At 44.8% G+C, this 27,026-nt stretch overlaps 1 protein-coding gene across 2 annotated transcripts in view; it reads right to left on the reverse strand.

Annotated features, from left to right (window-relative positions):
- Positions 1 to 27,026, reverse strand: part of CSF3R (colony stimulating factor 3 receptor) — a 202,822-nt gene that overhangs the window by 164,406 nt on the left and 11,390 nt on the right. Inside the window, exon 1 of one of the 2 annotated variants that reach the window (XM_078681207.1) lies at positions 1,904 to 1,994. The exons of the other annotated variant lie outside the window; for it this stretch is intronic. Coding sequence (XP_078537333.1) covers positions 1,904 to 1,927 — 24 coding nt within the window. The 5' untranslated portion in view covers positions 1,928 to 1,994. Of the gene's footprint in view, positions 1 to 1,903; positions 1,995 to 27,026 lie in introns of those variants that run through there. 2 annotated transcript variants of the gene reach the window in all.

Raw genomic sequence — 27,026 nt, forward strand, 5'->3', positions numbered from 1 at the left:
CGGGGTCCAACCAGGCAGCAGAGTGCCGCCTGGTTGTGCTTCAACGCCTCAGGTTATACCTCAGGGGTAAGGACTCGCCCCTTCAAACCCTTGCTCTCCATTTTTGGTTACTCTACTTAAAACTTAAAATACAATTGTATGTTTCACACAGCATGCCACCCGAACAATATTTGGCTGCCACCCTATGTAGCCAGACATATCGCACTACATGGAACAAATGGCTAAAACAAGCATGACCTAAAAGTTTTGCCAATGCTTGTTAGAAGTAGAAGATAAACGAATACAGCAATAATTATTGTTGTGAGTAATTAGAAATGAAAACATTTCAGATCGGAAATTATCAGACTGAATTATATATTGCGAAGGTCTGTAATAGGGCATAGCTTCACAGGAGGTGTTTGGGGGTGTTACACCTCCCTCCCCCCGAAAATTTATTTTCAAATTAATAGTTGGGTACAGGTGCTTTCAGTCGGATATGGTGAGGTGCCTGTTGGATTTCATCTGGGATTTTTGCATAATCATACTGACAAAAACGCTCACACTCTCTCATCTCTGCTTTGAAAGCCCTAAAACTGTTTATTTTTACAAATAATTGTTTTTCTCTCATTTAAGACTTCTATTAATCAGTATTCCTCTCTCCCTTTCCACTGCCTCTTAAGTCCATCTCATGCGCCCTGCTTGTCATATAATGTATTATTCAACATTAAATGCCCGCGTGATGGGCCGGAAATCTGGTGCTCCCCCCTCCCACCAATCTTACTGACCAAGCTTCGCCCCTGGGTCTGGAAAAGTGTAGCGGTTTTCAGAGTGCATTCACTCTGGTTCTCCTCCTCACGCCACTTTTCTCTATTAGACACGTGTGTCCATTTTCAGGGAACATCTTTGAAAGAAAATGGTAATTACAGTTAGCAACTAGGTGATCATCATTATCGACACTCTGCAGAGACTCCAAGGACTGGATGAGCATGTCGTCTGAACAATTTTAAGACTCACTGAGAGGCACTCACACTCAACTCCAGAGCTCCCTGGTCGTGCCCTATCATGAACACCTACCCACAGCCTGAACTCACCCAGACCATAGAGGCGGCTCATTTCTCAGTGCGCAGGCAAAGAGAAGCAAATACATAAAATCTAGAAAAAGCAAATATTCTTCAAAAACGCAAGCTGAAGTAACACATATGAAATAGAAACAGGGACTGCATCGCTGAAATAGATTACCTTAAGTGTTTTATATTAGTTGCCGAATCGATCCGTTTTTTGCCTGTAACATTAAGGACATGGATATAGGGCTTACTAGGGACCCGTTTCAAAGTCATCTTTTGATTACTGCAGGTCTGAGACATGGCAGGATCTGCCCCACCAAAATTCCTGCTTCTATCTACTTCCCTCCTCTATTAATACCATAATCCACCTGTTCTCCCGTCTCCTGCTAATTCTACTCCAATAGTTCTCCTGCTGTCTCAGTAAAAGACTCAAGGCGCTTTCGAGACCGAGCTCACCAACCCTCTGTCTGGTGAGATGCTAGCGTTGTGGGGAAGAAATTTCCATCCATAAATATCCTGCCCCTTCCCCTCGTTCGGCTTCCCTCTATAACGGCCCCTCTCTTCTCTCTTTCCTGTTCCGCCGCATCGCTCTGTTGTGTCCACAGGTTGGCACTTAACACTACACAATCAACCTAACATTCATATCTTCGTTTGTAGACAACATTCGAAAACCCCACCCAGACGATAGTATCCACAACAAAAAGTTTGCCAGCAGAAATAAAACTGCACTCTTCTCTGAACATGGTCAAGAAAGCCACGCGATGGCCTCGCGGACAGTCTTTATGAGCATTATGTTTTAGTTGTATGTCAACAGCCCCATCTCATTTAGCACATGTCGGATAGTACGCGAAGCCACTTACGGTCAGGTAGAACATGCGCCTCATTCATTTCCACGGCACTTGGATTGGACGGGTGAGGCTGAGCGTGCTCCGGAAGGACTAGACGCCGCGTGGACACCTGTGGATGCGCCCACGCATCTCTCCGCTGCTCAGTGGACAGGTGTTTCCGAGACGGACAGGTGCCCTGCTGCCAGGTGAGTCGGGGAAGGCATTGCCACTCAGGGGTACACACCGGCGTTTGCGTGCCCAGATGAATGCTGGTTCCTCAAAGAACCAACGCCGTCGGTTGCGCGGAGTCTGAGGTGATTGCAAAACACTTCCCCGAATACAGTCCGCCTCACTGACTGTCAGGAAGAGAAATGATGATGGGGGTATGAACAGAGAGGCGCACACACAGAAAAAACCGCGGCGCGTAGAGCACACTCGGCCCTAGGCGCTAACAACATGTGTGCACTAGAGTTACATTATTTAGAAACTATGTAATCGACTTCAGAATGATGAGAGATGGAATGAGCCTGTCAGAACGAGAGCCTAGAGACTAAAATGTACTCATAGACAAGTGCAGCGGATACATTGGTTTGCTGAAACATGTGTCAATAGGGAAAACTCCTTTACAACGCAACTTTTACCACGCAGTGCCTTTACAACGCAACTTTTACAACGCAAACCATTACAACGCATTGCGCTGGGGGGCGCTCTAGGATAGGGAATACGTTTAATTTACTGTCCAACACCTTCCCTAGTGTCCACGGGGACTGGAGTTGGAATAGTAAATTAAACTATTCACTATCCAGCGCCCCAAAGCACTATGCGTTGTAAAGGTATTCGTTGTAAATACCGCGTTGTAAGGGCATGCGATGGAAAAGTATGCGTTGTAACGTCATACATCCGTGTCAATGTAAACAAGGTCTAATATACATACATGTCGATGGAACGGTTATGAGCACGCAACAAAGCCTTACTCAGGACCAAAATCAAAATATCAGGTTGGCGAGCTCAATGCAGTAGCCAGCTAAGTATACAAGGATAATAAGACATAACACAAAGCAGCCTTTTTTAAGCTTTTGACTTCTGTGGACCCCTACTGAGTCATTATTGGAAGTCAGGGACCCTCAGTCTAAGCAATTTCTATGATTTGAACCTGAAAACAATACATACAAATACAAAACAAGTATACAACAAACAAATGCTCACATTTTGAAATATTTTGTTTAATTTATAATCAAATATAGATGTTTTCAAATTTTCAATTTTGGTTCTGTTTTTGTAAATACTTTATTAATTTCAATATTATTTAATTTTGTAAAACAGTTGCAGAACCCCAAGTAGGACTTGTGGACCCCCAGAGCTCCTTGGACCACAGGTTAAGTCTTAGGGCCTGATTTAGAGTTCGACGCATTGGTTACTCCGTCACAAACGTGACGGATATCCTGTCCTCTGTATTACAGGTGCATTATATTCAATGGCACTTGGAATATGGCGAATGGGAAATTTCTCACATTTGTGATGGAGTAACCTATCTGCCGAATTTTAAATCAGGCCCTTACTTACTTACTTATGCCTACTACCCCTCCTGCAGTATAAGTCATCACTCAAGACTCTCCAGCCATTTCTGCCCTGAGCTTTTCTTTCAATCTGACTCCAGGTGTAACCCATCTCCTTACAGTCAGGCTTGAGGCCTCAATGCCACGTGTTCCTTGGCCTTCCTTTTTTTCTTTTCCCTTCAGGGTTCTACGTGAGGGCTTGTCTGGTGGTATTTGATGCGGGCTTGCAGAGGGTGTGACCTATTTATTTATTTATTTTATTTATAAAGTTTTATAGAGCCCCAAAGTCTTATCATGATTTCTTCATGAGGAAGAAGTTGGAAAGTCTGCTGCCGTAGGTCGTTGCTGCTGATGTTGTTTGGTCAGCAGATTCGGAGGATGTTTCTCAGCCTGGTGTTGATAAAGATCTGGACTTTGTTGGTGGTGGTCACTTGTGTCCTCCAAGTTTCTGCTCCATAGAGAATGACCAATTTTATGTTGGTGTTAAAAAGCTAGATCTTGGTTTGCAGCGTTAGATCCTTGGAGCTCAAGATCTTCTTGAGCTGAAAATAGGCAGGCCTTGCTTTTCTGATTCTTGCCTTGACGTCAGCATTTGTGCAGTCCATCTTGTCTACTCCTCTACCCAGGAAGGTGAAGGCCCCAAACTCTTCCAGTGCATCGCCTGCAAGAGTGACTGCAGTTGTGCTGGCCGTTTTAGCCTTCAGGAGCTTGTTTTTTCCCTTAGGAATGTTGAGGCCAAGTTGTGCTGATGTGGCTGCAATTTTGTCGTTCTTCTCTAGCATCTGCAGATGGGTAGGGGAGAGTAGGGCAGGTCGTCTGCAAACTCCAGGTGGTCAAGCTGTATCCAAGGTGTCTACTGGATCGTATTCCTTCTCTTTGCTGTGGCTGTCTTCATTATCCAGTTTATGGCCAGCAGGAAGAGAAAATGCGAGGGAAAACAACCCCAGCATACTCCGGTCCGCCCTTCAAAGGCTTCTGGGAGTTGTCCTGCATGGAGTATTTTCCCAGTCATTCCCACTTAGGAGTTCATGATGATTCTTATGACTTTATCTGGCACACAGTAGTGACGGAGGAGTTTCCAAAGGATCTCTCTGTTCACGGTGTCAAATGCCTTCTCTTAGTCGAAGAAGTTGATCTAGAGGGGGGAGTTCAATTCCATCGGCTGCTCAATGATTATGCACGGTTTTGTAATCTGGTCTGTGCAGAAACTATCTTGGCGGAAGCCAGCTTGCTGGCCTTGTAACTGAGTGTCAACTTGTTCTTTCATTGTGTTTAGGATGACTCTGTTGTGCACTTTGTCTGGGGTTGATAGAAGAGTTATCCCTCTGTAGTTAGTGCAGATCTTGGGGATCTCCTTGTCAGCTGGCTGTATGTCTGGTGGAGACTGTGGCACAGGCTGGATCAGCAGTTATTAAAAATGCTCCACCGATCTTTGTTGTTGGCCTTCCTCAGCCATGCTTGTCTTCCCAGCTGTGTCTGTAACAGTTTTATCTGGCTTGCTGTATCTGCTGGAGAGTTTCTTTTAGAAATTGGGTCTCAAGTTGGTAGAGTTATACACCCTGTCCAAGTAGGGACCACAATCCTAGTCAGAGTAAGCTAGATACACACTAAAAGATAACATGTGCTCACCCATTGGTAGCTTGGCACAGAGCAGTCAGGCTTATCTAAAGAGGCAATGTGTAGAGTATTTGTGCCACACACTCAAACAGTAACATAATGAAAACACCACAAAAATATTCCACACAGGTTTAGAAAGATAGAAAATAATATTATGAATAAAACAAGACCAGAATGTCAAACATCTAATAAGTAGAACCGGAGTTATGAATTTCTAAAGAATAAACTGAAAAAAGTGCTCAGAGGTCAGTAGCGCTCAGAGGTTCTTTGAGGTTGCCGTAGACTAGGTTAAAGCCTAAATTCAGGTCAACCGTGATGGAGGGCAGGCCAGCTACAGGACTCAGACAGGTCCTGCCGACAAAGTATCAATGGATCAAGTATCGACGTCAAAAACTTGATGCAAGCCGTTTCTTTGTCGAGCCTGTGGATGGAGGCGAAGCATTGCTGCCGATCCATGCAGTCAATGAAGGCTTTGGCGTTGAACCCCTTTATGATGCAGGCACTGAATTGTCATCAAGCCATGCTGTCCGTTGTCCTCGAGTTGGGCAATCCGTCGAGGCGATCTCATCAATCAGCTGTGTGAGAACACGATACTGCCTATTCAGGTGTAAGTGTCAGCTTCCACTCCCGCTTCCTGCCCAGGAAGAGCTATCAGAATGTAGATGAATGCAGATGAGTTCTCTGTCACACCCACCCTTTCTGTGTTTGTGGCTGTTTAGAGAGAATGCAGAAAGTGTAGCTGTCACCCACCCCAGACGTGTATTGGAGACAGGCTGCAAAGCACACAGACCAGTAAGAGCAGAAAAATGTTCACTGTCTAAAAGTGGCATTTCTGAAACAGTAATAATAAATCCAACATTGCCAGTAAAGAGGATTCATCATTACCATTCCAAATATATGAAACATGATGCAGTTACTCCTTTCTAATCAGGAATTACAGTTTAACAGTATGTTAAGGCATTCCCAATGCTAGCTTATGAGAGGAGTAGGCTTTGCAGTAGTGAAACATGCATTTAGCTGTTTGTCACTACCAGGACATGTAAAACTTACAAGTACATGTCCTACCTTTTACTTACACTGCACCCTGCCCTTAGGGCTACATGGGGCCTACCTTAGGGATGACGTATGTGTAATAAAAGGGGAGTCTAAGGCTTGCAAGTGATTTTAAATGCCAAGTTGAAGTGAAAGTAAACTGCACACACAGGTCTTGCAATGGCAGGACTGAGACAAGTTTGAAAGGCTACTTGTGTGGGTCACACAAGTGATACAGGCCCAATAGTAGCATTTAGATAACAGGCCTTGGGTATATGGTTTACCACTTTACAAGGGACTTATAGGTAAACTAAAGATGGCAATCAGGTATATACCAATATCACGCTGTTTAGGGAAGAGAGTGCATGCACTTTAGCACTGGTCAGCAGTGGTAAAAATACTCAGAGTCCTAAGGCGAACAAAAAGAATCAGCAAATTGAGGAGGGGAAAGACATAAAGATTGGGGTGATCCTTCAGAGTGGGCCATTTTCCAATAGTTTCCTTGTTATGTTGTAGAGTTATTTGAAGTTTCCATGGTTTGCTGCTTCCTGGGCTTTTCTGCCAAGACCATCGATGAATCTTCGCTTGTCTGCTCTTATGCTTCTCTTTGCTTTCTTGTTGGTTTTGGTGTATTCACCTTCAACTTTTGCTTTTTCTGCTCTTGCTGCTCTTGTTCAGCTTGTACAGGTAAAGAACCTCTGCCATAAAGGGACCTGTACAGATGCTCAAAGCTTTTAGGGTACTGAAAACCACATAATGCATGTCTTCAAACACACACCAAATACTGCGTAGCTGGATGCCCATATAGGCCAACTCTGCAGTGTCCCCACATAAGTGTATTAAGCACCATATAGACTCTGCAGTAAAATACAGTATAAAAGAAATTCTTTCATTTGAGGCTCACGCCCCTTGGAAATGAGTTAAGTCCCTCTCTGGTACCCTCTCTGAGCGCTGAATCAATGCCTGCTTTCTTAGTAGTGCATGTGCATTACTCCTTATGCAAGATTAATCTGCACACTTGCGGTACAAATATTCCACAATGTAATTTGTGCAGGTGACTGCTATTCAGTAATATTGCTCCCAGAGTTGGCAGAATTCCCTGATTCCAAAATAAGAGCAGGGCTGGACTGGCCGTAGCGGGCACCGGGCATATCACAGGCCGGATGATTTTGTGCCAGTGGGTCATGGTTTTGTCACTAGGGTGTGGTTTTGCAGCTGTGCTGCAATATCACCTCTGTAACAAAAGCGGGAGAGGTGCTTCTTGCTAGCACCCCTCAGCCCCTCCCAGGGCTTGTCGTGCAACAATCTGCCAGGGCTGGTTGCTTTTTCCAGTCCGGCCCTGAATAAGAGCCTTGATTTTTAACAATGCTCTCAACAGAGGTGAGTGAGCCACTGAAAGCTCTAGCCAGGCTCGAGCCAGATGCCTGGCTCAGCCTGAGATGCTCTTGCCTCCCTTGAAAACAAGCCAAACTTTCATGTGGCTGCTGCCTTCCACTCAAAGATTTCACCTCATGTGCTAAGAAATAAAGACAAAACTTTGATGACAAACCTTTCATGTAAAATGAACAAGAGATACAGATACCCATGTAGTGGCGGAATTGTACACTATAAAAGAAATTCCGCCTTTCCAGCTTCGATAAATTGTGTGCACCTATGCATTTTTTATTATTAAGACTACTTTAGGTTTCGCCTGCACAGCACTTGTACTGAACTTGTAAAATCTATTGTTTTTAATATAAACTTAAAAGGGACTTCCATCCCGCCTCCTCCCTTTCCTGGCTTTTAATTGGTTCCCCTGTGTGCCACTTACTTTTTGACCATTTCTAATGGCTGTAGTGTATTTTCCTGCATATACCAATGCTTGTTCCTCGTCTGCTTCTCTTATCAGTTTCCCTTAGCCGAAATACTGTTAACATCTGCTTTGGTGGAACAATATCTTCATAAAGTTTTGTCTCTTTTTGTCAGCAGATTTATAAAGCAACTTATCACCCAGAGAAGTTAAATGATTTGCACAGGATGTTGCGCTACAAAGAATCGAATCAGGATCCCTATCTCTTGAGTCAGCAGCTCTGGCCACTGTGCCACAGCATCTGCCGTGTTACTTGTGGTAAAAAGCCATCCCTCAGTGTTTGAAGGAACGGTTAACTGCGCAGCAATGATACACCGTTAACGCTAATGGACAGCCACATACACTATTTACTTTTCTCGATGTTCTGCTGCATTTTTTTCTGTAAATATGTAAATACTATAGCCACAATTGTATATTATTTTGTCTCCAACTTTGAAAGGGTGATATTTATCTTAAAACATCTGCAATAGATATAATGAATTTCTAATAAACAACGGATATCGTGAGATATGTCTACCTGCACTATCTTTTGCTGTTTCAAAAGTCACGCAGTCTGTGCACGAAAATCACGAACAAGTAGCAGGGAAGGCTCCATTAAGTTGGAACAGTCCACGTCAGTGTTGTGTTTGCAAGCTGTTGACCCACTGTATCCCAGCTATGAAGACTCATCTGTGACAGAACGTCTACTCTAATCTCTAATTACTTTGTAAATCACCAGGCACTCCGAAACCAGCTGCTGTTAGGCAGGGTATAGGTGGCAACCAATTGCGTCACTGCACAAATCTCAATTCATGAGAACAGGTACGATTGTGTTTCCCAGTCAGGAACGAATGCACGGTTTGACACCATAAAAACGTGCGAAAACACCTTTTTTTGTTCCTGTTTCATCTTTCATAAAATTATGTTTCACCCTAAGCAAATTCTATTGGCTTTGTCAATGTTTTTTTACATGTTAATCAGCAGTTGAGCTGCTGTGTAACATGGGTTAAAAGTAAGGAAAACAGCACTATGAAGCAGACAAGGATGGCAGTGTCACAGTTTTTTTTTAGTTTAAGCCATGTTTAAGCTATGTTTTTTTACATGCTGCTGTGCAGCATGGAAAAAAAACATTGACAAAGCCAATAGATTTCACATAGGTGAACCCTATTGGCTTTGCCAATGCTTGTTCTTTATTATCACATTTGAGAAAGCCTTAAAGTCTGTGTGTTCAGGATGCGCGCTTTAGAAGCACCTCTTATTTTTTGTTTCACATACTACAATGTTGCTCTGTGTGCAATAAAAATATACATCACCTGTATGGGATACACATGACAACCGTCTTGCCTCTTCGTTCACCTACGGCAATGTCAGGAGGGAGGGGTGGGGCTGGAATGCTTATAGGTTATTGTTTAAAACTATCACGTATAATAAATACTTCTCAATGCAGTGGTATATTCTGCAGTACTGAAATGCACCCACGTGTTAAAGAATAGATTTTCTAAATATTTTGAAGCAACTTCAACATATTTTAACATGATATGTGTTGCATGGATTATATGACAAATAATTTTGTGCAATGGCTCTGGCTCGCATCTCCCTGTACATTTGTTGGCTCGCCCACATCTAGATCTCAACGAACCTGCATGCATGCAGGTTTAAATACTATTTTTAAAAAAATGAAGTAAAAAAGACGACGACATCAAACGTAAAGGAATAGATACATTTACAGACAGAATATAATTTTTTTTTAGAAATATGGACAAATTGTCCGCCCATTTTTTATTATATAAATGTAGGATTTCCTTATGTGTTACCTGCTATCCCACCCCACTGTTCCCCCTTCATCCATCCGTTCCTTCCCAAGTTATCTCAGAGTCTCCTGTCAATTTACTTCCTTGCTCTTTATCCTCTATTTAAAGTCTTGCTCTTAGAGCAGCAGTACATTTGACACACCAGTGCCGTTCAGCATGCTAAACCCCATTCCCAGTATTTTTGCCCCAGTGTGTTCCTTTCAAGTGTATTAACATAGAATATCAGAATCACCGTTCTATGTTTTCGAATTTATTCATTTTCCCCTTTAATTTTGAAGGTACCGTCTAAGATGGCTTAACCCTAGAACCCTCTTGTTCGCGTCTCACTTCCTCGTGTATCTAATTACAGCAATGATTTGAACATTGATGGGGTCTGTGACACATCAAGAACAGAGCAATGGAGTTAAAGCTCATTAAACCTTGTCGCTTCAATTATGCAAAACGCCCACCCCCAACCAAAACGTGGTGGTGGTATCTACATTTCCCCTTCTACTTTCTGTCTCACAGATATGAGACGGCCTTGGGTTAAGAGAACAGATGTGACAGGGGCCTACCTTACTCCCCGCACACCAGATTTGTGGCTTTTCTACCAGCTGTGTAAGACTCCTTTTCGTTTTGTTATCCCATAAATCTGATCATTTTATTTCATGTATTTCAAGGGCAGTTTGTAAAGTTACATGGTGGATCCCTCAGAAGGGACAAATCTGTCAATACCTTTTTTGGCGCTGAAAGATGGTTATGCCCATTTAACAGGCTCTGCAATTTGAGAGAGAAATAGCAACAGTATTTGCCCCTGATTTTTGGTGTAAAAAGAATTATGGTCAGGGTGCCTCGCTAACATCAAGATTTTTTTAAAGAATGACAATCCTCTAAGAGTTAGCATGTCACCCGAGATACAGTTCCTGTTGGTGGATTACTCAGCATATTAACATAAACTTGGAACATGTCACAAGCCATATTTAACAGGCGTCATTTGGTGTTGGAAGGGGTGACGACTGATTACATTGGGGCCGATTCACATAACTAACTTAAGACAAAATCATAAATTTACTACTTTTGGTATTCACAGAAGGCATTTAGTAGTCTTAAATTAGGATTTTGTCTTAAATTAGGATTTTGTCTCAAGTTAGGATTTTGTCTCAAGTTAGGATTTTGTCTTAAATTAGGATTTTGTCTTAAATTAGGATTTTGTTTTATGTTACGATTTTATCTTTAGTTAGGATTTTGTCTTAAATTACGATTTTGTCTGTTAAATTGGTTTAGTAAAATTTGAATGTGATGGCTAGGACAACCTCCCCCCCCCCCTTTCTCCTAGTTTACTACAGCCCTGTCCAGCTGCCTAGGGCCAAACCCCTTGTTGCTATTACACATATAAGAGTATAGCACAATATAGCTTGATTCATTATTAAAGATTTACCTTGTTCGATTTTATGTTGACTGCAGAACTATCGTGTTTAAAAGAGAAAATGTTAAGTTAGTGTGATTGCGGGTCTTAAGCTTATAGTCAGTAGTTAATACTAACATGAAAAGTTGTTTTTCTGCATATTTCTCTCCTTTGCAGGTGCAGACCAAAGGCATTCGCTAGTTAGTGAAAGGCACATTGTATTTCAGAGATAGTGAGGCGAGGAAGATTTGGCGAGGTCAAATGATTTTAATTGAAAGAACAAAGGGATTGATACCAGTTGGTAATATCAGATGAAAGGAGGAACTCAAGGACACTTTGGAAGTAGAGACTGAAAGATGAGAGTAGTGTTCAACGTGACAAATTCTTTCTGGAAACTGGAAAACATATTATGATATAGATAAGATCATGTTTTTCTTGTTCTTTGTGCATTTTAATTAGTGAACCCATCTTGGGTTTATTCAGATTCCCTTTAGACTTGGAGAGGTACAGACCTCTTCTGACATCTCTGATTGTGTGGTTTATGCTATGCATGACTCCTATAGAATTTCTACTGAGGTTCTGGTGCTGACACTTTTCTTGCTTCCTTGACTTAATAGGATTTTCCTATTTATAGAGTAGTGTAGGGTTTTTAGATGCTGCAAATCTTTTCCATGTATCAGGAGAAGGACCTTAATTACTCGTCGTGTTATTAAGTCCTCTTCCTCATATTTTGTATTGCCACAACCAAGATTTTAATATGTTATTTGCTATTAAGGATCAATATTGTTAGACGGTTTGATCTACCTTTGATAATCCTTTATTTTTATAGTATGTTCTTGAAACTGATTTATATCAACTTGGCTTTGAGTTTAAAATAAATATTTTACTTTAAGTTATTGATTCTGAATTTTATTGTGTGTTCATAATGATCACACTGTACCTTAATATTTTGTTTGTCTCTAACCCCTCTTCATTAAAGGCTACTACAAAAGGTGTATTGACCAGAGTTAAATTGGAAGAAGCGGCCCAGAGCGTTCTCACCACCAATGCACAGAGAGAAACACCCTGCATATCAGGCCCAATTTGTGTTCCTCAGAAAGAAATGGCATCTTTGGGGTATGTCTCTGATAAACAATATTGCAGAGGCTGCCATCATGAGCACCCAGCAATTATATTTTGTCGTAAATGCTCCAGCTGGTTCAGCAGGTGTACTTTAACAACAAATATTTCTCTGGTAAGGTGGAGAACCTTAATAAATGATGGACAGATCGCTGCAAATTGGCTGAGTTGGGGGTCTACTCCACCCCATCAGACTGGCCTGTCAGGGCCAAGATTTCCTCCCTAGCATTTTATAAAGGAAGGGGATTTTAATATGCTCATATTTCAACCTGATTTGGTTTTAGGTGTTCACCTCATGAATACAATTAATTTCCATGCTTTCCATGCGATCTACACGAAGCTGCTCTTCAGAATGCATTAGCTTTTCTGGGAGCTCTGGAACAGAGAGCACACTTTGGTACTCAGAGGTCAGTGTGTGTGCAATCTAAGGGCACCCCATGCTCACTTTTTTTTATTTGACAAAAACAGTACCCCTACTATTCTTAAAAGACAACCACCCCAGGACAGTTAATTCTTGAAGTTGAGATTCCTCAGCTGAAGTGGATAGGAAGTGAGTCACCTGGGAAGTAAAGCTGAGGAAGGGACAGACAGCTAAACAAGAAACAAATCGTATTGCTAGGGTGTCTGCTGCCTGGTTAATCTGCAAATGTTAAGGCTGCTTGGAACTCAGTATTTGCTTTAATTGATGGAGTTCAGTTGAAGCTTCCTGAGGACAAAAAATTTATTACTTTTGAGTGGTATTGCAAGGGTGTTACCAACTGACCTGTGGAGTGCATGCTTTTAATTGTTATAAAAACATTTTACACTGGGTTTCTTCTGAGTATTACTAAAATCTATATTTTGGATGTGCTTTTATTGACCCTTGTACCTAAATCTTTTTTGTGCATTTGGTGGCAGCCTATCTAATAATGTGTGTAATGATGGCTCAAACCCACATCGACCCCAGATATTGCCACAGTGATCCCTGGTGGATAAAATATCAGTCACCAGGACCGCAGCAACAAGCTATCATCCACAAAGAGACCATCGAGTGTACTACCCCCACCAACAATATCACCACCCTCATGGAACATCTCAACTTCAAGCTCCACACAGACAACAAGACAACCTTCAGAGGCACCCCGCATACCAACCACCAGGCCCACGCTCCCATCTGCAACACCATCACAGGTTTCATTGTGCCCCTAGCCTTAGACTCCAAGGACTATATCTTCCTCTGTGACCTAAATTTCCACATCGACGACCCCATGACAAAAAGACCACACAACTTCTCAACAGTATGAGCAGCCTCGGACTAAACCAGATCATCCACGACCCTACACAAACACCCCAGGACACATGCTGAACCCAATTTTCATCTCCAGCAACCACATCAAATACAGCCATGTCACAGAACTCACATGGACCGATCACTCCATCATCCACTTTAGCATCTCCAGCCCCCGCACCGCCACCCCCAAGATGACTAATGCACCCCATCAGAGGTGGATCAAAATCTCAGAGACCAACTGGGCGATGACCTCAACACCTCCAACCCTGCTACCACCACCATCCTCCAACAGGGAGTGAAACATTTCAACACCTGGATCACCATTTGTGCTGGCAGCATTGTTTCCATCAAGAGCAACATCCAGAGAAAATCCTCCAAAAAGACCATCTGGTAAACCCAAGAACTCAAAACAGCAAAACGAGACAGCAAACAGTTGGAGAGAAGATGGTGCACCAGCAAGAACACCTCTAACAGGGTAGCCTTCAAGACCTCCATCAACCTCTTCCACTGCCTGCTGAGGGCAACAAAAGAGACAGCCCTTGCTGCATGCAACAAAACCAGTGCCAATAACACCAAGGAACTTTCCAACATTGTTAAGGAATTATCAAACCTGGCTGCCAGCAAAAACAACATCACATCCTCACAGGAGCTGTGTGACAACCTTGCCCACTTCTTCCATGACAAGATCTCAACCATATGCAGAAACTTTGAGCCCCAACTTAGACCAACGGACTTCCTTGACAAATACGCCACCATCGTAACTGACACAAACCACACACTGACCACCTGGACCACCCTCTCCACCCAGGACACCACCTCCAACATGAAATCCATCCACTCGGGAGCTTCACTACACACCCATACCCATACTACATCTTCAACCTCAGAAACCAAAGGATTATTCAGGAACTCACCACCCTACTCAACACCTCTATCACCACTGCAACATTTTCCGATGCCTGGAAACACACCAAAGTCAGACCACTTCTCAAAAAACCCTCTGCGGAACCCAGTGAACTAAATGCTACTAGCCAATCTCCCTGCTCCCATTCCCAGTTAAGGTACTGGTAAAGATCATCAATAATCAACTTATGACACACCTGTAGCAGAAACAGCTACTCGAAGCCTCCCAATCCAGCTTCCACAGCAACTACTGCACCAAAACTGCCCCGATCTCTGTCACCGATGACATCTGAACCCTTCTGAATCAAGTAGAAACAGCAGCTTTGGTCCTCCTCAACCTCTCAGCAGCCTTTGACATCGTATCCCATTAAACACTGATCAAAAGACTCCACCACATCTGCATCCAAGGGGATGCACTCAGATGTATCACCTCCTTCCTCACCTGAAGAACCCAGAGGATCCACCTCCCACCTTTCAACTCTAAGCCCAAGGAGATCACCTATGGTGTCCCCCAGGGCACATCCCTCAGTCCCACACTCCACCGCATATCTGACCCTGCTGGCCAACATTGTCAGAACCCATGGTCTCAACATGATTTCCTATGATGATGACACCCAACTCATCCTCTCACTATCCGATGATCCCATCACCACCAGAACCAATTTCCAAAGATGCATGACAAACATCGCCAGTACTTATCTTTGACAGCACCAGCAACACATGGAACAACTTCTGGTGGCCATCAGACCTAAGACCCGCACCCACTACATCCAACCACACCAGAAACCTCTGAATCATAATTGATAACAAGCTCACCATGAAATCATAGACCAATGCAGTCTCCTCCACCTGCTTCCTTACGCTGTGCATGCCACATAAGATTTTCAAGTGGCTACCCCTACACACGAGATGCACCGTGACACAAGCCCTCATCACAAGCCGACTGGACTACGGCACTGCCCTCTACATTGGAATCGCCGCATGCCTTCCACAGACTTCAGACCATACAGAATGCTGCAGCCAGACTCATCCTCGACCTTTCCTGAAGAACCCACATCACAGGAAACTCTACTGGCTCCCCGTAGAGAAGACATGCCAATTCAAGCTGCTTACCCACGCACACAAGACTCTATTCAACCAAGGCCCCACCTACATTAACTACTGCCTGAACTTCCACCAACCATCGAGAAGCCTGCGCTCACCTCTCTTTCACTTGCTCTTACTTCCCGCATCTACCAAAGCAGAATTGGAGGACATTCCTTCTCCCACATTGCAGCAAAGACCTAGAACAGCCTCCCCATGCTTCTCCGGATCATCACCTCACTTCTGGAATTCTAAATGACCATCAAGACCTGGCTGTTCAAAACAGCCTGCAAGTAATTGAATACCCTATCAGGTGATTAGCCACACTTTATAAATCTCGAATGATTGATTGATTGATTGCAACTTACAATAATGATTTTCACAGTGCTTTCTGTCACTGGATGGAAACTCATAACACTAAAAACACACAAGCCACTATGCCCAACTGCCCCAACCAGAATTAATTTCTGTGTCTCTCTGTTACATACACACACATGTGCAGTGCTCTCCTTAACCAATAGATGTTTCATAACATAAAATAGCGCATCTCTCACTGATTAGTTTAACTTGCATTTATTTTTCATTTTAGGTGTGTGTTGTTTTATTTGCAGTAACCTCAACGTGAAAGATTAACCAAATAGCTGCAGAATGCTTTCTCGTTTTAGCCACACCTTTGATCCCGCCAATGCACTCACTGACGCCGCCCCCACTGCACTTAGGATCACAGATCCCATACTTGTATTTAATGCACTTTGAACGCTGTTTGTACTCCATTACTCCATGACCTCTCTACTTATCCTGCAAGCAATGGAGATCATGCCTCGGGTGCCTCTAGTGAAGAGGACATCCACAACTAGGCTGAGAACTCTTCACATAAAGGCAGTCTAAACAAGTCACCAAGGCGAATGAAATTCAACTGTTACAGATTGGGTCAGATTCAGACGAGTGCCCCGCTGGCAGAAGTCTCTGAAGTCTGGTGCACTTAGACCTGCCATAATTAAAATGCAAGTACATTCTTTGATACATTCAGTGTAAGTCTTTTTTGTCCAAGTGACAAGTGATCTGCTGTCACTACTTTTACTCCCCACCACTTGACCATTAATTATTCCATTCTTCTATGGCACTTTGTTCCTTTGTTCCTCCATTCCCCTGCCTTCCTGACCTTGCCTATACTCTACCTGTTGTATCTGAATGACGATGCTAATGAAAAAATGATACAATGCTACTTATACCCGGTAGATTGATATTTGTTTTCTAAAGTAGAAGGTGAAGACAGAAGGAAGAGGATGTTTAAGCTTATTGCAGAAAAAGACAATATTTGCTGTGAAACGAAGAGACAGTTGGAGACGGTTCCAGGCGTTGGGCCCCCAAACAACCTCTTTGGTCATGTGGACGGATTAAAATTGGGAAGGTGAGAAACAGAAAGTGTATCCTGCAGAGTATTTCACAAAATGGTGATGGAAAAATATCGGCCTCTAATAAAGATGGTCTGATGATAGAACCAAAGACACTTAAAAAGGGCAAGCTTGGTCATGGGCAACCAGTAAAAGGGCTCTAAATCAGTCGAGATGTGCGTGCACCTTCTGGAGTCTTAGATTAAGTTGATCAGCAGCAACTTCCTGCACCAACTGAAGCCGGTAAGGCAGAAATTTAGAAAGGCCAAGGTAGAGGGAGTTAAAGCAGTACAGGGGGGAGGAGACAGTTGCCTTCACCACTCTTTTAACTGTTGTGTCATAACTTATTTATTATATTTTTGCAATTTTATATTGTGCAGATACCCAAAGGTAACTAGCTAACGTAACAGAAAGTTTCAATTCTATTAAGGACTCTGAGGCGAGGATTATGCCTTCTTTCTTCACAATAGCAGCATCAAGGATTAACAAAAAAAAGTGACGTTTCCCATGAACCAAAAGGAAAGGTAGCAGAGAAAACAACATATAGCAACAGCCAATCTCAAACAAGGAATCAGTGTCCAATCAGGGGCAGCCCACCCCAGCATAGTCCTTTGCTAGTGTCCCCTCTTTCTCTTTCGGAGCGCGAAGACAGCCTCTCTATCTTCTTCAGGAATCCTGCTTGTGAGCATCAGAACCTGCAAATGACAGGGACACATTACTGAAGGAATCAGACTGCCAAAGCCTGCAAAGAGCATGAAGCAGTGAACTTAAACATCTATACCATAAAACACAAAATCAAACTGAAGTGAAGTACTTACTGTAGTACAGGGAGGAGTCTCCTCCTGGAGCTTATGGCGGGATAATCCTCGCCTCCTGTCCTTAATAGAATTGAAACTTTCTGTTACGTTAGCTAGGAAATTTTTCATTCTATGTCAGGACTGGAGGCGAGGATTATGCTTGTTTAAAGCTTGCCCACAACCAACTGAGACATGTTAACCCCTTCGATGCTCATGACGAGCTCAGCTCGTCATGCAGTACACTGGTCGTGTGCTTATGACGAGCTGACCTTGTCATGAAACAATGGATTTAGATATTCTTCAGCACAGCAGAATAATCTCCCTAGCAGCCAAGGTGTTAAACACCGGCTTAAAATAGAATCTCTTAAAGGAGGAGTTCGAGGACCAGTCAGCCGCATTGAGGATATCCTCTAAGCGGGCACCTAAGCCGAATGCCTTGGAGGCCATAGCTCACCAAGCGGAATGTGCTCCAAAGTGGCAGAGGCTTATGCCAGCTACTTGCATCACCCAGCAGACCCATCTGGCGATGGTCGGGGAGGAGACTGCTTTAAACGGTTTCCTGAGCGCAATAAGGAGTTGGCGTTCTTCTGGGGACCAGAACTCTTCGGTCATTTCTTCATACGCTCTGAGGCATCTAACCACACAAAGTTTTGGAGAGTCAGGAAATTCCGGATAGGAAAGGACCCTGGTATGGCATTTGGTACGCCTGAGCAGAGTAGAAGTTAACCCATCAGAAGTAAACATTCTACTAGTGATATCCAGGGCTCGAACATCCGAGACCTGCCTGCAAGATATCAGGCACAGGAGCATGGCCAGTTTTGCAGAAAGCTCCTTCCTGGAGAGGAACCTGCTAGGTTGCCAAGATAAGAAAAGGTTGAGAACCTGATTAACATCCCAGAGCACGGAGTAACGCAGCTCTGGAGGCAATGAAAGTCGAATGCCACGCAGAAGCCTGCAAACCATGGGGTGCTCTCTCTTGAGAGTTCCACTAACAGGAACATGGCCATACGAAATGGCTGACCGGAATGTATTAACAGACCTGTAGGCCAATCTGTCTGAAGCTAGTTGTGCCAAGAAGTTTATGACTTGAACCACGTCCGCCACCAGGGGATCGAGACCCTGTCGCAAACACCAACCGGACCATCTCCCCCACGCGGACCTGTACCGCTTGATGGTATTGTCCGCCCAAGCCCTTGAGATAAGAGTCGCAGCTTCCCGCGAAAGTCCCGGGGCCTCCCAACTACCCCTGAAATCCGCCAAGCCATGAGGCACAGAGAGTTCGTCAGCACCAGAGGATGTGGAGTTCTGTTGGGACTCATGAGGAGAGTTGGAAATTGGGGGAGTAGGATTGGAAAATCCCAAGAAAGTTCCAGACGAACTGGAAACCAAGCTTGTGACTTCCAAAACGGAGTGACCAAAACTAGGTCTGCTGACTGCCGGCGGACTTGAGCCATTGACCGTGTGATCATCGGGAAGGGGGGAAATGCATACCCCTACTCCAGACTCCAGTCCTGGAGGAATGCGTCCGTTGCCACCGCTAGAGGGTCCAGCCTCCAACTGAAGAACAGTGGAATCTGATGATCAAGTTTGGGTACAAAAAGCAGAGGTCATTCAGAGACGTGAAAACCGACTGATCCAGCTTCCAGAGGCTGGAGTCTAGAAAATGGCGCGATTGGAAGTCTGCTTCCAAGTTGTCTCTCCCGGGCAGATACTCTGCTGTGACCGAGATCTGGCTCTCTGGGCAATACTGCCAGAAACTTGCTGCCAGGTCAGAGAGGGCTTTGGACCTGGTGCCTCCCAGATGGTTCACATATTGGACTGCTGAGATGTTGTCCATTTTTAGGAGCACGCAAGACTGCACCGAGTCTCTCGTCCAACACCGAACGGCGAAAAACCCCGTCAGAAGCTCTAGACAGTTGGTGTGTAACTTCTGTTCATCTCGTGACCACAACCTTCCCATATAGAGGTCTCCTCACCTGACACCCCAGCCGAGCCTGCTGGCATCTGATTCGATGACGAGATCTGGTGCAGTCCCGAAGATGCCTCGACCATTCTAGGCCTCCATATGGTCCAGCCACCAATGGATTTCTGACCTCGCCTCGGCGGACAGGGCGACCTTGTGAGAGTACGGGTACCCTTTGCAGAGGAAGTATGCCTTGAGGCGTTGAAGGGCCCTGTAGTGGAGCGGGCCTGGGAATATGGCTTGAATTGAAGCTGAAAGGAGATCCACCACTCCGGCCAGCTGGCGAAGAGAACCTTGGTGTTTGGTCAGAACACGACGCAATTCGTGACGTATCTCTGCAACCTTTCTGGAGAGAAGACTGAAAGTAGAGATTGTGGAGTCTATCATGAACCCCAAGAATGTGATGGACTAAGCTGGTTGTAACAGTGATTTCTGCTCGCTGATCACAAAGCTGAAGTCTTGGAACACGGTCACTGCCATCCAAAGATGAGATTTCAGTTGGCGGGGGCAGGAAGCCATCAGGAGAAGATTGACGAGGTACACGATCGTCCTGACTCCCAGAGCTCTCAGAAACTCTACTACCGGCTTAGCACATTGGTGAAACACCAGGGGGCTGAAGAGAGCCTGAACGGAAGGGCTGTGAACTCGTAGATGAGGTGTCGCCAGGCAAACCGGAGGAACCGTATGTGAGGGGGGAGAATTCCAATCACCAAGTAGGCATCCTTGAGGTCTTAGCGAACCATCCAATCGAGGGGTCGCAAGACATACCGCAGGCGATGAATTCCCTCCATTTCGAAATGGCGATAAACCAGCCATTCGTTGAATTCGCTCAAATTGATAACTGGCCATTTCCCGCCGTCGGTTTTGTCCACCAAGAAAATATTGCTTAAAATCCCCTGGGATGGAGTGAAGTAGGGGTGATATCGCCTTTGCGGAGGAGGGATGTAACCTCCTCGTCCACAAGGGTTGCGTCTTGTGCGGAAAACTGAATGGCCCTGGGGGGATCCCTGAACCGGGTCCTCCACAAACTCTATGTGAAACCCTTGGATTGTTTGGAACACTCACACATTGTGCGTTATCGACAACCAAGCATGACAACAACTTGCCAGCCGCCCCCTATTTCTTATGTGGAAGAAGGGAGAACACTCACCGGGGCTTGAGGCAGCAGCTCCTCCTCGGAAACTTTTTCCTTGCCCGCGTCATCCTCTTGTAGGATAAATATTCCCGAATCAGGACTGGTCCAGGTAGTGACCGGAGCCTCTCTGATTGTTCTGGTGTGGGGTGCGATCAGCCAAGCGGCCCCTGCCTCGGCCGGCCCCTCGAAAAACACGAGGGAAAACCTTCTTAATTGTGGACTGGGCCTTGTCCAAAAACGTGAAGGTACTTACAAATTTGCAAAGTTCCTTTAAGAAAGGCTTGCCAAAGAGCCCTCCCCTGCGCAACGGCGCTCGCCTCTGAGTCAGCCAGGTCTCCCAGCTTTGGATCTATATTAATCAGAAGGAACCAGTGTCGCTCAGTAGAAAGAGCTCAATTCGCATTGCCTAAAAATATCACAGCCCTTTGAACCCAGCCCGAGAGCGTCTCTGGAGAGATAATAGAGCCTGACTCATTGGTCTCCTCGGCCATATCGAGGATCTTGGTTATGGGGCCGAGGGCATACAGGAGCTTGTCCTGGCATGCCCTCCAAGACCTGCAATCCCTTGCTGGGATATATATCAGGGGTGAGGGCAACTTTGCCCTCAAGAGAAGGGCGGGGGCACTCTGCACGCAAACAGTTGTGGGCCTCCTTTTCCAGGGGCTTATGGATATGACTGGCCACATAAGTGGCAACCTTCTCGGCCGGGGTCCACTCCCAGGAGCGGGTGGACTATGTCATTAGGGTCCAACATGACGGACATGCTCTAGGAGGTTTGGGAAGAGTGTAATGGGAGCCAGGGTCTAGAGGGGCTCTGATCGGGGTCAGTGGCTCCAACCGCGCCCGGGTCAGTAGACGGAAGGCCCGGTGGCGGAGGCGTAGGGGAGTACACTGCCGGAAGGGCCGGCTGGCAATCAAGGAATGCTTTTTTTAGCTGTGCGAAAGTATCTAGATTCACCCCAGATTCACGGGGGCGCTTAGAAGGTGGGGAACCAACATTCCCTAGGTTGGAAAGGACCAGAGCTGGCAGGGCCGAAGCCTGCTGAGCCGAATGTCTGTCAAATGCCTGGGAAATCTGGTGGGAAAGGTGGGAAAGGTGGTCCTCCAGGGGAGTAATGGCCTGATCCACCGCCCGATAGATAGATGAGCCAACTGTTTCGTAAAAAGCGTCACCCCAAGGCATATCAGCAAGAGGGTCTTCCTCCTCCTGAAAATCGTCATAATAGTATGACTCTATACTGAGGTCAACCAGAGGATTAAGGAATAGTAGGTTAGTAGGGTGGTAATCTACTAGGCTGTGAGCATGGCCGTTAATATATAGGGCTGGGTGGCAGCCTGCACTTAGGGCGGAAATACCACAGTTTTACGGGGTTCTATCCCCAGGGGACAGGAGTGCCGGTTATAAATTTCAAATAATGTCAAGCACCTCTTAACAGGTAAAATGCTGGTCAGAGTTAGTCCCCTTGAAGGCCTATTGGCCGATACGTGACCTCTCACGAGGCGTTTAAACCCACAAAAGGTCATTACAGACTCTGCCCCTGCAATAACTCAGACCGGGAGTGGAACGTTAAAAAAATACCAGCACTACCTGCAGGTGTCTCCCTTGACCTGAGGCTCCGGAGGGAATGCGTGCACGGAGTTTGAACTTGCGAAAGAGAGTCAAACCGGGGCGGCGCTCCCCGGGTGGCGGGAGGACTCCAGGCCGAAAACCTGCACAATGCCGTGTAGGAACAGGAAACCCGTTCCAGCGGCCACAATTACAGATCAAACCATAATGAAACAATCGACAATGACAAAAGCCGAAGAAATATACCGGCAATACGCGCACAGCAATCAAGTGCCAAATTTACACAGAACAAAGCCTCAAGAGCGCAAGCGCGCATACTTTAGAGCATACAATAAATGTAACGTTCTAGAAATGCAAAGCCACGCTTAAAGTAAACACAAACAGAGCACCAAGCGGGAAATGAACTGAAGGGCACTTATCTGGCTGCGTAGCAGTGAAGAAAGAGGAAGAGGAGACACTAGCAAAGGACTATGTTGGGCTGGGAAGCCCCTGATTGGACACTGATTCTCTGTTTGGGATTGGCTGTTGCTATGTGTTGTTTTTTCTGCTACCTTTCACTTTGGTTCATGGGAAACATAGTTTTTTTTGTTAATCCTTGATGCTGCTATTGTGAATAAAGTGAAGAAAGAAGGCATAATCCTCGCCTACAGTCCTGACATAGAATTACCACATAAAGCAATTGCAAGAGTTAGTCAAAGGTTGTGTATAGTTAAAGCATCGATTTAGATGGTGGGGTCACATAAAAAAGTTAGTTCAGATCCTGGTAGAGAGAGTACTTAAGTTTGGTTGAGGGTGATTTATCAAGGTTTCTATCAAATAGGAGAAGTTTGAGGTCCTCTTTGAAGGTGACTAGGCAAGTGGCTAGGTGGAGGGAGGGAGGCAGAGAGTTTCAGATTCTTGTGTCACTACCATAGAATGACTGGTTTATGTATCGATCCCAACTGAAGGTGGGGTTTTCCAGAAGCAGGAATTGGGCATTTTCAGAACCCCTATTTTCTCCAAAGCCTTTCAGTTTTTCATTTAAATCAGAGGGTGAAGAGGAGTGCAGCGCATTGCGGGTAATGCAGGCGGTATTGAATTGGGCCCGCTCTTCAATGGGAAACCATTGGAGGGTGAGTAGGGCAGGGGAAATGTAATCAAATTTCTTTTGACCTGAAAGGAAGCATGCTGCTGCATGAAGTGTTGCTCTCAGTGGGCCTAGGTGAACTTTGGGAATTTCTGAGAGAAGAGCTGTTCTATAATCTTGTCTGGAGAGAACAAGAGACTGCACCACTGTTTTGAGGTGTTTTTCCGGGATCAATTGTCAGATGTCCCAAAGCTGCCTAAATTGATTTTATGCACTTTTGGGCATGGCTGCGATGTGGCTGTGAAGATTGAGATAATTGTCAAGGGTGATACCAAGGGATCTGGCACTCTGGACAATGGTTGGACAGCCATTCATGGTGGGAAGGTTAGCCATCTATTCTTGTACTCAAGTTTTTGCTTTCAGTGGCGAAATCAAGAGAAATTTAGTTTAAGTTGGGTTTAGTTTAAAATGGTAGCTAGACATCCAGTTTTGAATCTTTAGGAGTGTGTTTGGAAGCAGGGCAACGTCTCCTTGGGATGAGTTTTTCAAGTGAATTTTGGTGTCGTTGACGTAGAGGTGGAAGAGAAACCCAAAGTTTCTGAGAATTACACATAGGTGGAGGTTAAAGAGGGTTTGGGGGAGGTTTGAGCCTTGAGGCACCCCTTGATATATGCTGACTGGTCTCGAGAACAAGTTACCCATTTTCACAATTTGGGAACGGTTGGTAAGGTATGAGGAGAACCAGTTGAGGACTGTGCCTGCACATCCCCTGAGTTGTTTTAGAGGACGAACAAGGTCCAGATGGTTGACAGTGTTGAATGCAGCGGATTAATCCAGGAAGCACAGAAGGCAGGGGTTACCAACGTTGAGGATTCTAAGGGAGTCATCAACTATTTGGAGGATCACCATTTCTGTACTGTGGCCCTGGCAGAAACCTGATTGGAGAGTGAATAGGAGGTTGTTTGTTCGAATGTGTGAAGCGCGCTGGGACTCTTCGCAACTTTCAATGACTTTGCCTAAAATGGGAATGTGGAGACTGGGCAGTAGTTGTTTACGTTCTCTGATCCGTCATGGGGGTTGTTATGGCCCTTTGCCCCAGCTGTATTAATTACATCAGGCTTCTCCTCTCAGGCCGCGATTAGCAGCTTGCAAACCTCGACCTCCACTGATACCACCACCTCTACTGTTCTTGACTCACGCAAGGACCGGGGGAGTACAGGTGTGCAGCAAGGCATCGGGTGGTTTTCTGTGGCCAGGAGAACTGTGGGCATCATTGGAGTTGTCCAATGCCAGTGGCAGATTTAAACTCGCAAAACCCCTGGAGAAACCCCTTACTAAAGGAGAACACCCTCTGTGACGCCATGATGGTGCGATGGTGCAGCGCATCCAATTTCAAGCACTTTGGGGCAAGAGTCACTCAGATCACTTTGAAGTAATCCTGAGCAACTGAGCACAGAGTCTGTATTGGAGCTACACCGGTGTCTTAACAGGGGATTCTACAGTTTATCTGCAATGGGCTGCTGTGGGTGGAGGCGGCAGCCTAAAGATCAGCAAGATCAGCAGAGGAGGTAAGGGGCAGCTACATGTTGCTCGTGCTCTGCTTTTTGTGTTTATCCCCAATAAGTTCATATTTTATTTGCCTCTAAATGCAGAGTTTTATACAGACTGATAGTCTAATAGACTAATAGACTTACAAAGTACTTGGGCACCTGGTTATTGTTATTGCTGCTGTTTGTTTTTGTTTAATGCTGGGACTTCCAGTCCAGTCCAGTTCAGTGGACCTTGTATTACTGCCTCGAACCCTGAGGGTCCTGCGTAGGACTTTGTGTCCCAGACTGCCTGCTGCCTGGGAAGAGGGGCTCCTGCTAGTTTCTACATGTTGTGCACTGTATAGCACCCAACCTCCTACTGGGACACCCATCCTGCACCAGCCAAAGAAAGAGGGCAGGGCCACCACCCTTGGTTTTTCTTTTTTTTATGGGATACTTGAAGCAAGTGTCAATTGGCAGCTCATTTCATGAAGCTTTATTCGGTACATAATAAGTAATGACCATAAAAGCACACAAGCAAAGTATATTACAATATAGCAAATACGGATTAAAATAGACAAATGTTAAAATATCATACTTTTTCTAAACTGAATAGATTTACATATAAAAGTGGCAATATAAAAACATTTGTCCGCAGAGTTCATATTATAAATCAACTTCATGGCGTCATCCACATTAAAAATACCATACTTTACAAACAATGGTTTCAAGTAAACAACCCTGACGTTCAAAAAAAGCGTACAAATTAGTATGAAGTGCAGGGTGCTTTGTTTCGAGTGCCCATCACATGGGCAAGGGCCAACAGGATACTTCTTTGGTTGGGGGAAGGCCACCAGGACGTGAGCCGTTCCAAATCTAAGTCTAGTTAAGACAAATCTATGGGCTGGTCTAGTTACCAGGCTCAAGTACTGCTGGAAGCCTTCACTTTCGATGTATTTATTATAAAGATGGACTGTGGTAAGGCATCCATTAGCTGCTAGACGTTTTTGGGCTCTATACAACATAAAAATATTTTTCATATCCTGTTTAGGGATATTTCCAACAGAACATGGGTCTATCAATATGTTGAGCCCATAAATAACCTGAAAACTGTCTACAACATACTTAAGCCAAGGTATCTTAGTGCAATTGTCCAGGTCTAGACAGTCCTTGATGACAAATTGATTAAAAACTGTCTCTTCCTTGCGCCAAATAGCTCGCCAAAGCATCAGAGGCCTTAGCAAAATAAGGTTGCCTAAATAGGCAACCCCAACTTCCCTGTGGATCAAGTCAGTTGGGGCTGAAGTAGGTAAACAAAGAAGTTTTTTAAGGAAGATATTTTCTTCCCTTTGTAAGGAACCTACATTGGTGTAGCCCCACAGCCCTGCCCCATATAAAGCAATAGAGACACTCCTTGCCTTATAAATCTGCATCATATCCCTGGTTCGCCTATCACCGATCTTAGAGGGGAATTTAAATATGCCATAGGCGCTTTTTACCATCTTTGACCTAACACTTACTAAATCCTGGGACCAACTATCATCACACGAAAAAATAACACCCAAGTAACAGAATTTTTACACTTGCTGCACTTTCACCCCTTCTATAAAAAAGGCATGATTTTTATTAGTTCTAGCCCCACAAATCATAGTATGGGTTTTACTCTTATTGATCAGCAGCTTCCTCTCCCCTATAAAATCAGAAAACCGATCCATCAGGCGCTGTAAACCTATAGGGGTCCGTGATAGGAGCACAGCGTCATCTGCATAAAGCAGAACTGGCACGCTAGACCCACCAACCTGGGGAGCATCGGCCTTAATAAATAGAGAAAACAACAACGGGTGAGGACACAGCCCTGTCTTATTCCGCGCTTTACGCTAAAGTTTGGGGTACACTCCCTACTTACCCCATAGCGCACACAGGCCTGCATCTTATCATATAATCTAGCTAAGAAGAAAATAATTTCCTCTGGTGCTCCAAGCTCTAACAAAACTGGCCATAGAAGGGAGTGGTCAATTGGCAGCTCAATTTTGGCTGACTCCTGGGCATTAGTAAAACGGTGTTTCTTTAGATGGATGATGGGACAGACGTTGCTAAGAAGT

The sequence above is a fragment of the Lissotriton helveticus genome, chromosome 3_1 (genome assembly GCF_964261635.1).
Source record: "Lissotriton helveticus chromosome 3_1, aLisHel1.1, whole genome shotgun sequence".
NCBI classification, from domain to species: domain Eukaryota; kingdom Metazoa; phylum Chordata; class Amphibia; order Caudata; family Salamandridae; genus Lissotriton; species Lissotriton helveticus.